This window comes from Nymphaea colorata, chromosome 2 (genome assembly GCF_008831285.2).
Source record: "Nymphaea colorata isolate Beijing-Zhang1983 chromosome 2, ASM883128v2, whole genome shotgun sequence".
Classification (NCBI taxonomy): Eukaryota; Viridiplantae; Streptophyta; class Magnoliopsida; order Nymphaeales; family Nymphaeaceae; genus Nymphaea; species Nymphaea colorata.
The window spans coordinates 7208663-7221975 of NC_045139.1; the positions used below are offsets into that span (position 1 = coordinate 7208663).

At 39.4% G+C, this 13313-nt stretch overlaps 2 protein-coding genes across 5 annotated transcripts; one reads left to right on the top strand and one right to left on the bottom strand.

Moving 5' to 3' along the window:
- Nucleotides 1-1097: 1097 nt before the first annotated feature.
- LOC116248875 (uncharacterized) lies at nucleotides 1098-5934 on the top strand. Its single transcript, XM_031621898.2, has 4 exons — nucleotides 1098-1810; nucleotides 1949-2101; nucleotides 4859-5064; nucleotides 5394-5934. The coding sequence occupies exons 1-4, from the start codon at nucleotides 1331-1333 to the stop codon at nucleotides 5596-5598; spliced, it is 1044 nt and encodes a 347-aa protein (XP_031477758.1). The 5' UTR covers nucleotides 1098-1330; the 3' UTR covers nucleotides 5599-5934.
- Nucleotides 5935-6823: 889 nt separating this feature from the next.
- On the bottom strand, nucleotides 6824-12129 carry LOC116249193 (uncharacterized). Of its 4 annotated transcripts, none has more exons than XM_031622379.2 (3): nucleotides 11744-12127; nucleotides 11282-11542; nucleotides 6824-7933 (listed from the first exon to the last, which is right to left on the bottom strand). In XM_031622379.2, the coding sequence occupies exon 3, from the start codon at nucleotides 7857-7859 to the stop codon at nucleotides 6939-6941; it is 921 nt and encodes a 306-aa protein (XP_031478239.1). In that variant the 5' UTR covers nucleotides 7860-7933; nucleotides 11282-11542; nucleotides 11744-12127; the 3' UTR covers nucleotides 6824-6938. The 4 variants fall into 4 exon arrangements, with proteins under 4 accessions (XP_031478239.1, XP_031478238.1, XP_031478237.1 ...); XM_031622378.2 differs by having other exon boundaries at nucleotides 11282-11546; XM_031622377.2 differs by having other exon boundaries at nucleotides 11282-11582.
- Nucleotides 12130-13313: the final 1184 nt, after the last annotated feature.

The following is a 13313-nucleotide window of genomic DNA, read 5'->3' on the forward strand; positions in this document are numbered from 1 at the left end:
CATATTAGAAAAACCATTCTCCCTCTCACTTTATATATATATATATAAAGCTTTGTTTGTGGGTTCTCCCAAATGCTCACAAGTCACAACCCATTGCTCGTAGTCCCCAAGAGATACAGTGATCTAAACCTTTTTCCTTTTCGAATATTGGACACTGAAATTACGAATTGAATATAGAGGCGTCAACGCTCGCCCTGGTAAAGGAGAAATTAAGCATCCAATATTAATCAAAATCAAACTTCAAATCAAAGTCTACATACAAATTAAAGAGGGAGAGCTCATGCATAAGATGTTTCTTTAGCACCATTAAAGAAAGATTGCTTTTTGATGTCGCACAAACTGATCAAATAGCTTTTTTCTGATTCTGTAGGATCCTGTGCTCATCTTATATGCACCAATGTTTTCCTTAACTCTGCAAAAAAAAGAAGAAGAAAAAAGCAACTATTTCCTGACAATCGAACTTCTATGGTCCACCAGTCCAACTAGAACTAGGTGGGCTACACCCGTTAGAGAGAAAAAAAAAGGAGGAAAGAAAAGAGGAAAAAGAAAAAAAGGAAAATGAGATCCGCATGACTAAGCAACAGTCGTGGGCAAGGCCAGTGCTTACTTGATCCACTCGGCTTCTCTTTTCGTTTTGTTGCATCTGTCTCCAAAAGCCACACGCCTCCAACAACTCCATAAGACGGCGACATTTGACCCGTCACAACTCTCTGATTTCCTAAATTTTGGTGCTTAGGTTGCCTCTTTGATCTTATTTGGAATTCATAATAGCTCCCTTTGTTAAGCCGCTTTAAATTCAAATGAGAATTCACAAGAACACATTGTTATGCATATTGATAACATATTCAAATCTGAATCCGTTACAAAGAAATTCAAACTTGAACAGCTTTTCTTTTCCTTCTTTTTTTTTTCAAAAATACAACTGAAGGGATTTTTTGCGAAAGAGATGACGAGAAGCTTCAGTCTTTAGGCGTGCGTGGCCCAACCAACGGAACGATGAATGAAAGGAGGGCTGAATCGTCATTTACTAAGGGAAAATCTTCGGGGACGGAGGGAGGTAGACAGGCAGACAAAGGGGGCCTCCGGACAGACGCCAAAATATCTTCTCTCCCTCTCAAAATTACGCTCGACGAGGTGGACGCCGGCGGTGAAAATGAATGATATTCTTGTATAATTAGGAGACAATATAAAAGAACCAAAGGGAAGCGAAAACGAAAGGGAAGGAGCGGGGAAAGGAGACCTGCTAATTATACTTTTGCGTAAGAAAATTCAGGGAAGAGGAAAGACAGAAGGGAAAGAGAGGGAGTTCTGCAACTGGTACACAAGCAAGATGGTGGCGATGACGCATTCTCTCAGCGGGAGCGTACCGCCTTTCGTCGACGCGAGTACCATCAAGAGAAACCCCAACCACCCGAAGAGGAAGGAGTTCTTGTGCTATCAGAGAGGTGGACGAGGAGGAGGAGGAAGGAGAAAAATCGAAGGAGAACACGGAGTTATTCTGCGCAAAGGCATCCATTACCACCGTCTTCTTCACCACCACCACCACCCTTTTCTCATTAGAATCGATTCCAGGGCGAACGCCTTTGACCCCGATGCTGGGTCCAGCGGCGAGAACGGGGTCGGGGGAGACCAAGACGACATCGACTGGGAGAAGGAGATGAGAGAGAGGCTGAAGGAGATCGAGGAGATGAAGGAATTGGAACGCCGGGCAGAGGAATTGCAGGCTGGGGAGGCCGAGGCGGTGGCAGCAGTGGCGGAGGAGGAGACTGAGGAGGAGAAGAGGCAGAGAGTTCGGAAGGAGCTGGAGAAGGTTTAGTATTGATGTTGCTTTTCCTCTCCATTTTGGCTCTCCTTTTGTTTGTTCAGAAGATGGTATGAAGTAAGATATCTACAGAGTAATAGGGGGTTGATGGACTAACTGAAGGTTTGTTTTGGTGGATTGGTGCAGCTGGCGAAGGAGCAGGCAGAGCGGAGGGAGACGGCGAAGCTGATGTTCGAGGTAGGACAGAAGGCGTATGGGAAGGGCAATTACGGCAGAGCGATCGAGTTTCTCGAAGCAGCACTTACCATTATCCCCCGTCAGACGCTTTTTGGCGGAGAGGTGACCAACTCCCTTCTCTTCTGCATTTGTGTGTGTGTGTGTGTGTGAGAGAGAGAGAGAGAGAGAGAGAGAGAGAGAGAGAGAGAGAGAGAGATTTGTACTTTCATCAGTTTCATTCTTAAAGAATAAGTAAGTCAACAGCGCATGCAATAAATTTAGAGAAAAAATGTACTTCTTGCGGTGAGGAGCATGTTGGTTGTTTGCATATATTTTTTGGCAAGTTGGTGTTAGCAAACTCTTAGTCGGCTTTATGCCAAGAATCTTAGCGTACTCTTATCAGCTTTATGCCAAGAATCTTAGCAAACTCGTGTCAGCTTTATGCCAACTTCCCGACCATGGAAGTTTCTAAGTCCAACTTCCCGACCAAATAAGTAGAGATCCTTCTATTTATTTTGCTTCTTTTGTCAGCATTTTCTGAACGAAATGAAGGAAGTCTTTCTTTTTGTATAAGTCGAAGTTCTGTAACTTACGTTTATGATTCGAACTATCCTCATTTTTCCTGTGTTCGTTTCTTCCGGTATTCATGAGATTTTGAAGGCATAAAGTGGTAGCCACGAGGAGTTGCCAGAACATCGAAGGAAAGAATAACTGTGAATGAAACATCGGTAACAATTAAAGTTGAATCCCGAATTATAAATCATCCACTTGTTCCTTCCAAAATAAAGAAATAGGTTGGGCTTATAGATGTACAAAATTTATCACCATAGCTGACCCCTTTGATTTGATCAGTCAATTCAGACTTCTATAGTTCTTCAGCCACGTTGGAGCTCAGATTGTTACTACATAGGGTTTGATACCAAGAAGGACCTTGTTATCGGAGATTAGATTGTTCCACAGGAGGATGTTCGTTGCTGTTTTGTTATTGTCTCTGCACTTTGCATAAAATCATTGCAATGATTTTTTTTAATAAAAAGCACTCTCTCGTTTCATATGGAAGAAGACAAAAGCTACCCTGCTCAACATATCTTTTACAATCAAGGAAAGTACACATTGTTCAGGATTCGTCTTCTGGCTAAACTCATGTGCGTTTCAAGTGTTTTATGAGAATACTATAATTCAAGATTGTTTTTTGATATGCCTGGTTTGGATGTCGATGAAAGATATGATTGTTAGAAGTGGTAGAAATCAGTATATATATGTGTGTGTGTGTGTGGTTTATGGATTTCTATGGCCAGGTCCTGGCCGTAGAAGTCCACAGCACTCACACACACTGCCCAATGCTTGGCATTGGGCATGGACATGAGTGTCAGCCACCTAATGTCCTTCATCAGGTGGTTGTGGGTAGAGTAAATCTCTACTAGCTGTGGGGAATCACCCTTCCTATATATATATATATATATATATATATATATATATATATATAAACAGGTAGGTACTTGTTTGATAGCCTCAAACCTGAAATCCGAGACTGATTTTAAATTCATGTTAGGTTAAATCTACATCTTCAACAAACAGTGGATTTCTCAACTGGAGATCTCAAATGTATGTTACCTTGTAAAAATTATGGGTTTGTGATCCAAGGAAAGAAGGGATCTGACCACAATTCCATGGTTTTAAAATCTGTGGTAGCCTCATATATGAGATCCAAAGCTATTAAGCATAGCATTGGGTGCTAGACCCATAAGGAATTATCGTGACCCTTGAGTTTTTCCGCACTGACAGTTGAGAGAATAATGAAGTGAAAAAGAAGATATGATGTTTTGGTTATCTAATAATTCACAACTTTTTTCCGCATTTTTCTCTCAAACGTCCATGTGTAAAAATTCAAGGGCCATAGTGATTCTTTATGGGTCTGGAACCCCGGGCAGAGTGGTTGGTTGGCCTGATCACCTACACCTGTGTTCATCCTCTCGTGCATGACTGTGTGCAGGGTATTTTCATCTTTTTGGAAAAATGGGTTATTTTTGTGTTTTTGTAAAAACCATTTCCCCTTTTCATTTTGTCTTTACAAGGGGAGTCTTGTTTTCTTCATGAACCCAATCCATGTTCAGGCCCGAACATATGATCTGCTTCAGCTCAAGTGTGTTTCTACATGCATCATGAGCTGCATTTTCCTTCTGTAAGTTTTTACTGCCTAACTTAGCTGCTTGTACGATCAATTCAATTTCTTCTTTCTGCAACAGTAATCGGCCTACAAATGTATATGCTAAATTTCCAAGATAAAAAAAAAATCTCACTGAAATTCTTAAAATTTATAATTAGTGTAATAGAATTTCTCCGAAGTCTGAACCATGTAGATTAGTTGATTCCAGATTCCAAGAATATAAAATAGATTAAATGGCTAGTTCTCAATTGTATATACCTTAAATCTCCCAAATGCCTTTGAAGGCCATATTGCTTGGTCCCGCAGACCAGTTGTTTACACTTTACACAGCCGAAGCACTTTCTTGTTGTTTCTATAGTTGGGAAAAGCTAGATTAACATTGTCATCTTTGTTTCCTGGGGCATTAGTTGCCGTTACCCCATTCTTTGGGGGTTCGTTTGTCTCCACTTAATGAACTCCATCTCCTATCCAATTAAGCTGTTGTTTACTTATGTTCTTAATTCTTTTCAGTATTGCATAATCTCTGATTAGAGCTCTTTGAATTGGCAAAGACAGTGACGTCTGGTATGATATTTTTTTTTTGTTTTTGCGGCAGTTAAAAGTTCAATATCTCTTACAATTACCTCTATCTTCTTGTTTGGTCATAAAATCTCCAACAATTTCAGGACTGTTTTGATGATTAGATTAATGTTATACTGTTTCAACACTTGCAGATTCAAATATGGCTTGCAATGGCATATGAGGCTAAAAATCGCCACAAAGATTGCATAGCACTCTATCGGGAGTTGGAAAGTAAGCATCCCAGCCTGAGCATTCGAAGGCAAGCTGCTGGTTTGCGCTACATTTTACAGGCACCGAAGCTGAAGATATCTGAGGAAGAGATGGTCACCATTCCTCTAATTGGTTCCAGTTATGATAGGTTTGTACCAGACCCCTCAAAGTGAACGACACTTCTAGCAACCCATACATCTAACATCTAAATTTATGTATCTTGATCTATGAGGAGTTCCTAGATCAGTGGCTCTTCTGCAGCATCTGAAAACTTGAATCTCATGACGTGTTGAATATGTTAAGCCTCGTGCTTAATAAATAAAGTTAGATACCTATCCTTAGGATATAGCATTCTGATGGCTAGAGCTGAAAAAACAATATTCTGTACATCTTAGTGCGTCATGGAACCTCCTTTTATTTAAATGTTTGACATCATTAGATGGAAGGAGAAAGTTCTTAGAAATGGCTGTTCTTCAGCTATGCAGGTACATGGAGTGACAAATACAAGGACAAAAGCGAAAGGAAGGAAATTACAACCAACCAGCTTCCCTCAACCAGAGACTATTTAGCTGATTTCTTTGTATGGCGTCCACCAATTGGATGGGAGAAGAGCAGGGCATTTTGGGCATATGTGACAGTCTGCTTGGGTTTGGTTGGATTCTGCCTCCTGATTCAGAGATGAAATCTTCTAGGCCTGTTCATGCGATTGCATGAGGATCTGTATATTAATCCCATGGAGGATTGTGAAGCATCCGGAGCATGGCTAAGCAAAGAGTCGAAGAAAGCATGGGTTTGGGGGTGGCTGCTTCACAATGTATGTTGTGCCAATTCATTGTTATATCCAAGTCATGCACATAATACAGCATGTATGTGCAACTGCATTGCAGTTCTGGAACATGTTTGAAGCTTTGAAAAAGTGTTGTTCCTCTTGTATACCAGAAAGTATCCAGATTGCTTTCCTGTTCTTTTAGTGGATATGGAATGAAACAGCATGCAGTTTGTCGTTGTGCTACCTTAATTTTGAACCAAAACAAAAACGAGAATAGTTTTGCTCACATGTTTCGATTTTTCTATTTGAATATATTTGGCTATAAAAGGATGAATTATGGTTTGCCTATCTACGTTGAGGTCTCCCTAATGATGATCAGGAATGAAACTTGATATTTGCCGCAGCTTTTGGGTGTATTTCTCGGTGCACCCACCTTGAGTTATTTCACTGAGATATATGGTTGTGATCTATATTGCAAACATCGAATACGCGTTCTGAATCCGAAAGTGGCATTCCGTGGCGTTCCAAGATGCCGTGCAATGAATTGTGGAATACTGTGACATTGATTTTTTTTTTTTCCCGCTTTGAATGTCATGGCGTGTAGAAGTGATCAACAGAACTACTATGCAGCAAATAAATCTAAACACTTCTATAATCTGTCGACAGATCTAACATTTGCTGGTTAAATCTGTTCGACATGCAATCAGAAGGAAAAGCTGTTCGATCGCGCAAGAGAGATTTCTTGACCCCTATTGCGCAAGAACAATCCACCCAAATCCTAGAGAGATTTAAGCATAGTTTAATTGCAGAGATATACATCTGCAGCCACTTGAGTGCTTGTGAAACATCTCCAAAACAAAAGATGTGATTGGAATGGTAAACTTGGCTTACCAAATTGCCCGTTTGAAAAAGGACGTTACCCTCATCTTCATTCTCAGAAGGTACATGACACCGGAAGGAGCTGCACATGGCATTCACGAGAAACTTGCAACTATCTGGTTATAGAACAATCCTATCCGGTAAAACTTGGCTCGAAACGTCTAGCACAACACAGTAGCTACGACACTAATTTATCAGGAAAATAAGGTCAAACCGTGTGCTCCCGTATATGTGCAAGAGAGAGAGAGAGAGAGAGAGAGAGAGAGAGAGAGAGAGTACTAACATTGCAGAATTTCCACTAGATACACCATGGAGCCAGTAATCTCGTAGAGCCTGAGCTCAGCAATTATGGTGATTATGGCAGGAGGATCATGCTAAGGCTGAGTTAGACAATCAATGGCATGCATCAGTTTCCTCCTAGGTCCAACAGCGTTTAAACCCATGTCCTTAAGTCTTTCCATGGTTAAATTCAGCAATTCAAAATTTCCCATTTTTTCTTTCTGGAAAATATCCACGAACCTCTCTAAACCTTTTGAAATTAACCACTTGTTCACTCCACCAGCCAATTCAAGCTTATGGTCAAGAACTAAAGCCCGTATATTTCGATCTTGTACCCTGCAATTGTTAGGATATTGAACTGATTCAAGCGGTCTGAAGTCTTGCTGCTCCTGTGGGATTTTTGCAGACTCAGCCTCTGACAGAGGCTGCAATGTTGATGATGGTTCTCCCACAACATTTTGAGAATCATTGACACGGTTCCCAGAGTCGCCATTCTTGTCATTGTCCTCTAGCAACTGATCCTCCGATAAGTGATATACATGTGAAGTTAAGTCTGCAGTTTTTTGACTGGACAATTCATTAGATCCTTGTTCTACATCCTTTTGAGAAGGCAAACCAGAAGATTCAGTAACAATATTAGGTGCTTCTGTAACAATTGCTGGTGTCACAATTGACTGCTCATTCTTTGCAGGACTAAGCAAACCAGCTGAGATGTTAGATCCAGAGGTCTTTTGGTGTTCCCCACATTGAGTTTGTTTTTGCTTGGGTCTGCCTCTCTTTCTGACACCAGGCTGAATCCGCTTATTCCTTGATTTCTCATGATCAGTGGTTACAGCCACTGATAATGGAGGAATGAAGACTCTGATCTTTTGTTTTCTAACAATGACCCAACTGTCTTCATCCGCATTTGTTTCCTCCACAACCCAGGATTTTGGAGATTTCATAAGCTCAACTGATCTTGCATCACGTTCACCTGCAGCTATGCTTTTTAGTTGCCTGCGCTTTGTTTTCCTCATTGGTGCATGATATTTATTAAATCATTAAATAGGATTCACCGCAAATAATTTGGTGCCTCCAGATGCAACAATACCTGCTCCAAGCCAATAACATAATAAGCAGTAACATAGAAATTGCTACAAGTAGCAAAACAGACTCACAAAGAACTACATTACCGAAAGCACTCCACAGTCAAGGTCACCTTTGGGAGATGATTTATTATTACTTCTAGTTTTAACTTTTAAGTAGGCTTGGTTTCAAAGAAATCATGAAGCTCTTAAGAGAAGATCCTTTCTAACAAAAGCAGCAATGACAATGTTTTATGTTAGACTTGCAGAAGTACACATGCAAGGCAAAAAATATATATAAATAAAAAAATAAAAAATTTGGAGACAAAGATGCCTGATGATGCCTTAACATGGAAATTAAGAACACCATAAAAGGGATACATCATAGTACAATAAAGGCATAGCTTTTGGCAGGTCACAATTTTTTATGATGACTACAAAGTCAAAATCATGGCAGCAAGAATTTCTACCATTTAAATTAAAGGAAGGGAAGGTGGAAGTGGGAACAGAGTGCTTAAAGAAATCCAACTAAAGTAACAAAGGACTGCATTTTAGGAAAAATTGAGAATCAACAGCCTGTTATTGCAGATATGAATGCAAAAGTAAATACCAACAAAGACCTGACGAAGGCAGTGTCTGTGTCCAGGAAGCAGAAAAAAGAGTAGGAAGCAATATAGAGAATCATTAGGAAGTAATATGTGAAGTATAATATAAGAATAAGGTCAAATTTTTGGGGAACCACAATTTCTAAATATGGGAACCCAGGACTTTTGAGGATACCAGATTTTGTCCATCATGAGAATCAAGATTCTAGGAGGAATTAAGATTCCCATGATGGGAACTGTCATTACTATGTATTTGTAATTTGCACATTGTAGTGTCTTTTTCATCATGATCATGAAGTCAGTTCTTGTCTCATGAGTTTATACCCTATGCTACATGCTCACTTTATGCCAACCATGATGAAAGGACATAACATATTAAAACCTCATGATGTGTCCTTGTTTCCCTTAATATATATTTTTCTTTGTTACCTCTCTTGCAATGCTTTCTCATGTTGTATGGTGTTCATATAAACATTTTGTGAACAGCTTACTTCTTGTGTGTTTTCATGCTCCTGGTGGATGAGTACTAGTTCAGCCTTTTATCTGAGCTTTCATTTTGGCTCCCATTGTCTCTCTTGAGGTGCTTATTATCCCCTAAAGAATTCATATAAACATCTTGCAGACAACTTTCCCTTTTGCGCTTTTTTCATGCAACTGGTTGAAGAGTATTAACTTCAGCTTTCTATCTGGACTTTCATTTTGACTCCATGGTTCAATACCTTGCCTGGTAATAGGACGGGTGAAGGAGAAGCGTCACCAGCAGTTATGGGCATAGAAGGACTTGGACTTCATAGAATTCACTTCCACCAACATGGCAATGGAATTTCGAAGACATCCAAAAGATCCTTATTTAACTCGATATAGAAAAATGAAAAGCCTAGTCAATTCATTGATACAGTAGAAAATATGTTAGGCAAAATGGGAAAACTTAAATCTTAGGATGTGAAATCTATCCTATGATGTCCCTCAGTGAGTTTTTCTAAAATCCATCTAATTGTAACATGTCCAACCTTAAAAAACGGGGAATGACTGCTAAAATCAGTTATCATAGCCAATCGCTAGACTCAAGATACCTGGTATTCTTGTCATAACTCATAAGTTCGGGTGATGGGAACAGGAACTCCAAACCATATGTCAAGTACTCCAGCCTTTCAGGTAAGTTGTGCTTAGGAAATCGATGTTGTAATATACTAATGTAGGCAATGCATACATTCATCACATGGTTTGTGAGTTTCTTAATGAACATTACACATACACATATGCAAGAAGACTACATGGATAGACATAGATACAGAAAAGCACTCACATGAAGGCAAATAGACAGACAAACATAAGACATGCCTGCAAATGCATGTCATGGGAACAGGAACTCCAAACCATATGTCAAGTACTCCAGCCTTTCAGGTAAGTTGTGCTTAGGAAATCGATGTTGTAATGTACTAATGTAGGCAATGCATACATTCTGGTTTGTGAGTTTCTTAATGAACATTACACATACACATATGCAAGAAGACTACATGGATAGACATAGATACAGAAAAGCACTCACATGAAGGCAAATAGACAGACAAACATAAGACATGCCTGCAAATGCATGTCATGGTGCTATGACACATATCAGGTTCAGAACATATTTTTCACTTTCACCATCCTCTTAGTAAATCAAACCCTTTTAGATACAATAAGATTGTTTGTGGAGAGGATATTTAATAATGAAAAATGTAACAGCAAGCAGATGCTGTCTGTCCAATATCAAATAGGGTATTTGGAGCATAGCTTGATCCCTAGCAAACAAACTAGAAAATGAGAATTGTTGACCCTTAAGATCTCAGGCTCATAAAGAGGATGAAGGGGCCAACACTTAGCCTGGCTGTAGAAGACAAGGTTATCGCCAAATTATCAAACCTAAAAACATAAAAACCTAAGATGCAACATATTGAAGTTTTAGCCTTCCACTTTCCATTAATGCCTAATCTAATTAACATTAATCGTGCTCTTTCTTTTGCTTGGACGTCAGTAGATAGAAAATACAATTTTCCTGTGAAATGGACTCCGACAACCCCTTTAAGGAATAGACAGTGAAAGAACTCATGCCATTGAGAACAAGTCCAATTTGATTCTTGCTCAAATGTAGATAAAAATAATGCATTTTCCGGGGAAAAAGGACTTCAGTAACCATCCGCCTATCTCAGCATCCAGCTCCTCTATCAAGGAGCTTTCTTTGCTGACTGACATTCACCTATTGAAAAGGAATCAAAGAAAAAATGATGGTCAGAGTTATCCCCACAACGTTTCTCCTCCAAACCCCCAGACAATCGAGAGTGTTTCTCCAGAAAGCGAGCCAGAAGCTGAAATGGAGAAAACAAATCGTCGAGATGGAGATGCCTATGAAACCAGAAGAACTCGGGGTTCTACATGATATGGTCATTATAGGTTGCATCAGAAGTTCCGCGCTAAATCAGCCAAACTCGAGTGTTAGTTTTTACAGCCCTTTCAGGATTTCAAACTCATAAAACAAACTCATTGCAGACGAAAATCAGAACTTTCGTAGTGTGCGTTTGGCATTAAGGTCTGAATTCAGAAACTCTGGTTCCTAAACAGCCTAACCTTCGGTTCTCATTCTCGTTTTCTAACATAAATAAGTGAATGCAAATTATCAAAGTCCCCATGATCTGAATGGATTGCAGAATTATAGAACCAGTAGTAGACCAATCGGCAAGAAAATATATAACGTAGAACATCATAAATTATTAAAGCAGGGGAGGGCACCTCAAAGGAACAAGCTGGAATTCAGACTCCTGTATTAGACTGGCAAGGTGGGGGTGCTGTAAAGAAGGAAAGGATGAACATAGTCAATCTTTTGTGCTGCCTGCTGAAGAGAGATGGCAACAGAGCCACTTGCCGGTCGGACAGATGGTCGACCGCCGATCTTTGTCACTCGCAACAGCTGGAGAGATGGGGTCCCCGTAGCCTAATTCCTTCTTCTGAAGCCTCCTGCCATGCTACTAACCGCTTACAAACGTGATCGCTCTTCCTTAACAGAGAACAAATACCCACTTTATGGAACCTCCTTGGTCGGCCAGAAATTGAAAAATACCAGACAAGTGAGGGAAGCCAAGAGAAAAATCAGGAAAACTGGAGCAACTATTCCAATTTTGGAAGAACAAAAACCTGCCAAGAAGGAACTAGAAGGGATGGAAAACAAAGTGAGATTGAATAGCTTTTCTTAACTATTTCATTTTGTAGGCAAGGTTGGGCAAACGCCACAGTTCAAGAGTCATCGACCCGTGAATCGTTGACCTCCTTCCAACTTGATCACTGAGGAGCTTTCAGCTTTCGCGTGCGTTCTCCTTTCCGAGAAACATTTGAAAAGCCAACCAATTGTGATTCGCAGTCACAATTTCAATCTTAAAGGCATAAATTAGATGGATTGACATAAAGAAAGGCATCCTTTCACCGTATTCTACCCTGCCTTCTGTCCTACGAACGTGACCAGCCTTGGAGCCATAAACAAATCTATCCTTCGTTCCATCTTTTACTATAGCATATATGTCAACGAAACCAAGCATACAGTGTAATCTTCATGTCAGCAAATGAGCTCTTGCAATAATCATATTTTTTTCTGTATGTAGGAAGAGATTATGAGCCAAAATATTCTAGTTGTTGATCTTTTAAACTCTTGTAAGATCGGTTACGCTGACGCATATGAAAATATGATTTTTTTGATATTGGTTCCCACTATGATGTCATAACATGGAGCACCATGAGATAATTCTCGATATTGAGCGGCCAGCTGATAACTGATCTAAGTTCTTGAAATAAACTTCAAATTTGTTATAGGAACATTTGGACATATGAATCGTCATTTTATATATGTGCCCTACTTCTTTTGTTCTAAAAGGATGGTTTTAAGACCTTAAAGTTTGCTTCTATTTGCTAAGTACTAAGACACATGTTTATATATCAAGTTCGATGAAATTTATGCTATTGCATAACAGACGTCCTTGGGATGTGGAAGATGAAGGGAGACCTCCACCAGTTTTTGTCAACAGAGAGATGTTTGGCGGGTTGGATCAAGTAAATATTAAGAGATAGGGATGACAACCGATGGAATTCAGATCGCATATCTGACCGAAATGCTCAAAAAGAATGATATGAAAAAGAAAAATTAACATTCGCTAAGAAATCAGATTAGCTTCAGACAGTTTTAAGTAAATATATGGTCGGATTGGGAGACAAATTTAGTCTCAAAGAAACATCCTATATCCAATATCTATTCATTTTGAAAGTCTGTCCTTACCATATGATAATGCAGTTTCAATATGGTTGTGCACTTAAAAGTTAGGTTCAGATGCAAAATTGAAATTGAAGGTTGGATTCAAATGTGAATTTGGAAATTAGAGTTGGATATCGTATATACATACTCTTCATTCATATCTGAATCTAAATATATAAACATGCAATAAATCAAATATAGTAAAGGGTACACCAGAATCAATTCCGATCCATTGACATCCTATCGACAGGGAGCAAGAGAGGGATGTGAAAGCTGTCAAGTTGAAGACTCTCATTAAGTCCAAACTTTGTTATTTTACTGTCTGAAATCTCTTACAGTGTTGAGTTCCTAACATTTAGTGGTCGATGCTCACCCTCAGCACAAAACAACGAAAATAACAAAGCCTTCGTCAGACACATGCAGGTTAATTCATCATTTGTACAAGATCATGTATAAAACCTGAGTAGGAATTTGAATAATTTTAAATCCAACAAAAGGATAATGTTAGATACATTTATAGGATCT

Excerpts from the sequence above, each read along its gene's own strand:
- LOC116248875 (XM_031621898.2), top strand. The coding sequence starts at position 1,331 with ATGGTGGCGATGACGCATTCTCTCAGCGGGAGCGTACCGCCTTTCGTC. Across the intron at positions 1,811-1,948 it reads TTCGGAAGGAGCTGGAGAAG|CTGGCGAAGGAGCAGGCAGA; the intron begins GTTTAGTATTGA and ends GGATTGGTGCAG. Across the intron at positions 2,102-4,858 it reads AGACGCTTTTTGGCGGAGAG|ATTCAAATATGGCTTGCAAT; the intron begins GTGACCAACTCC and ends CAACACTTGCAG.
- LOC116249193 (XM_031622379.2), bottom strand. The coding sequence starts at position 7,859 with ATGAGGAAAACAAAGCGCAGGCAACTAAAAAGCATAGCTGCAGGTGAA.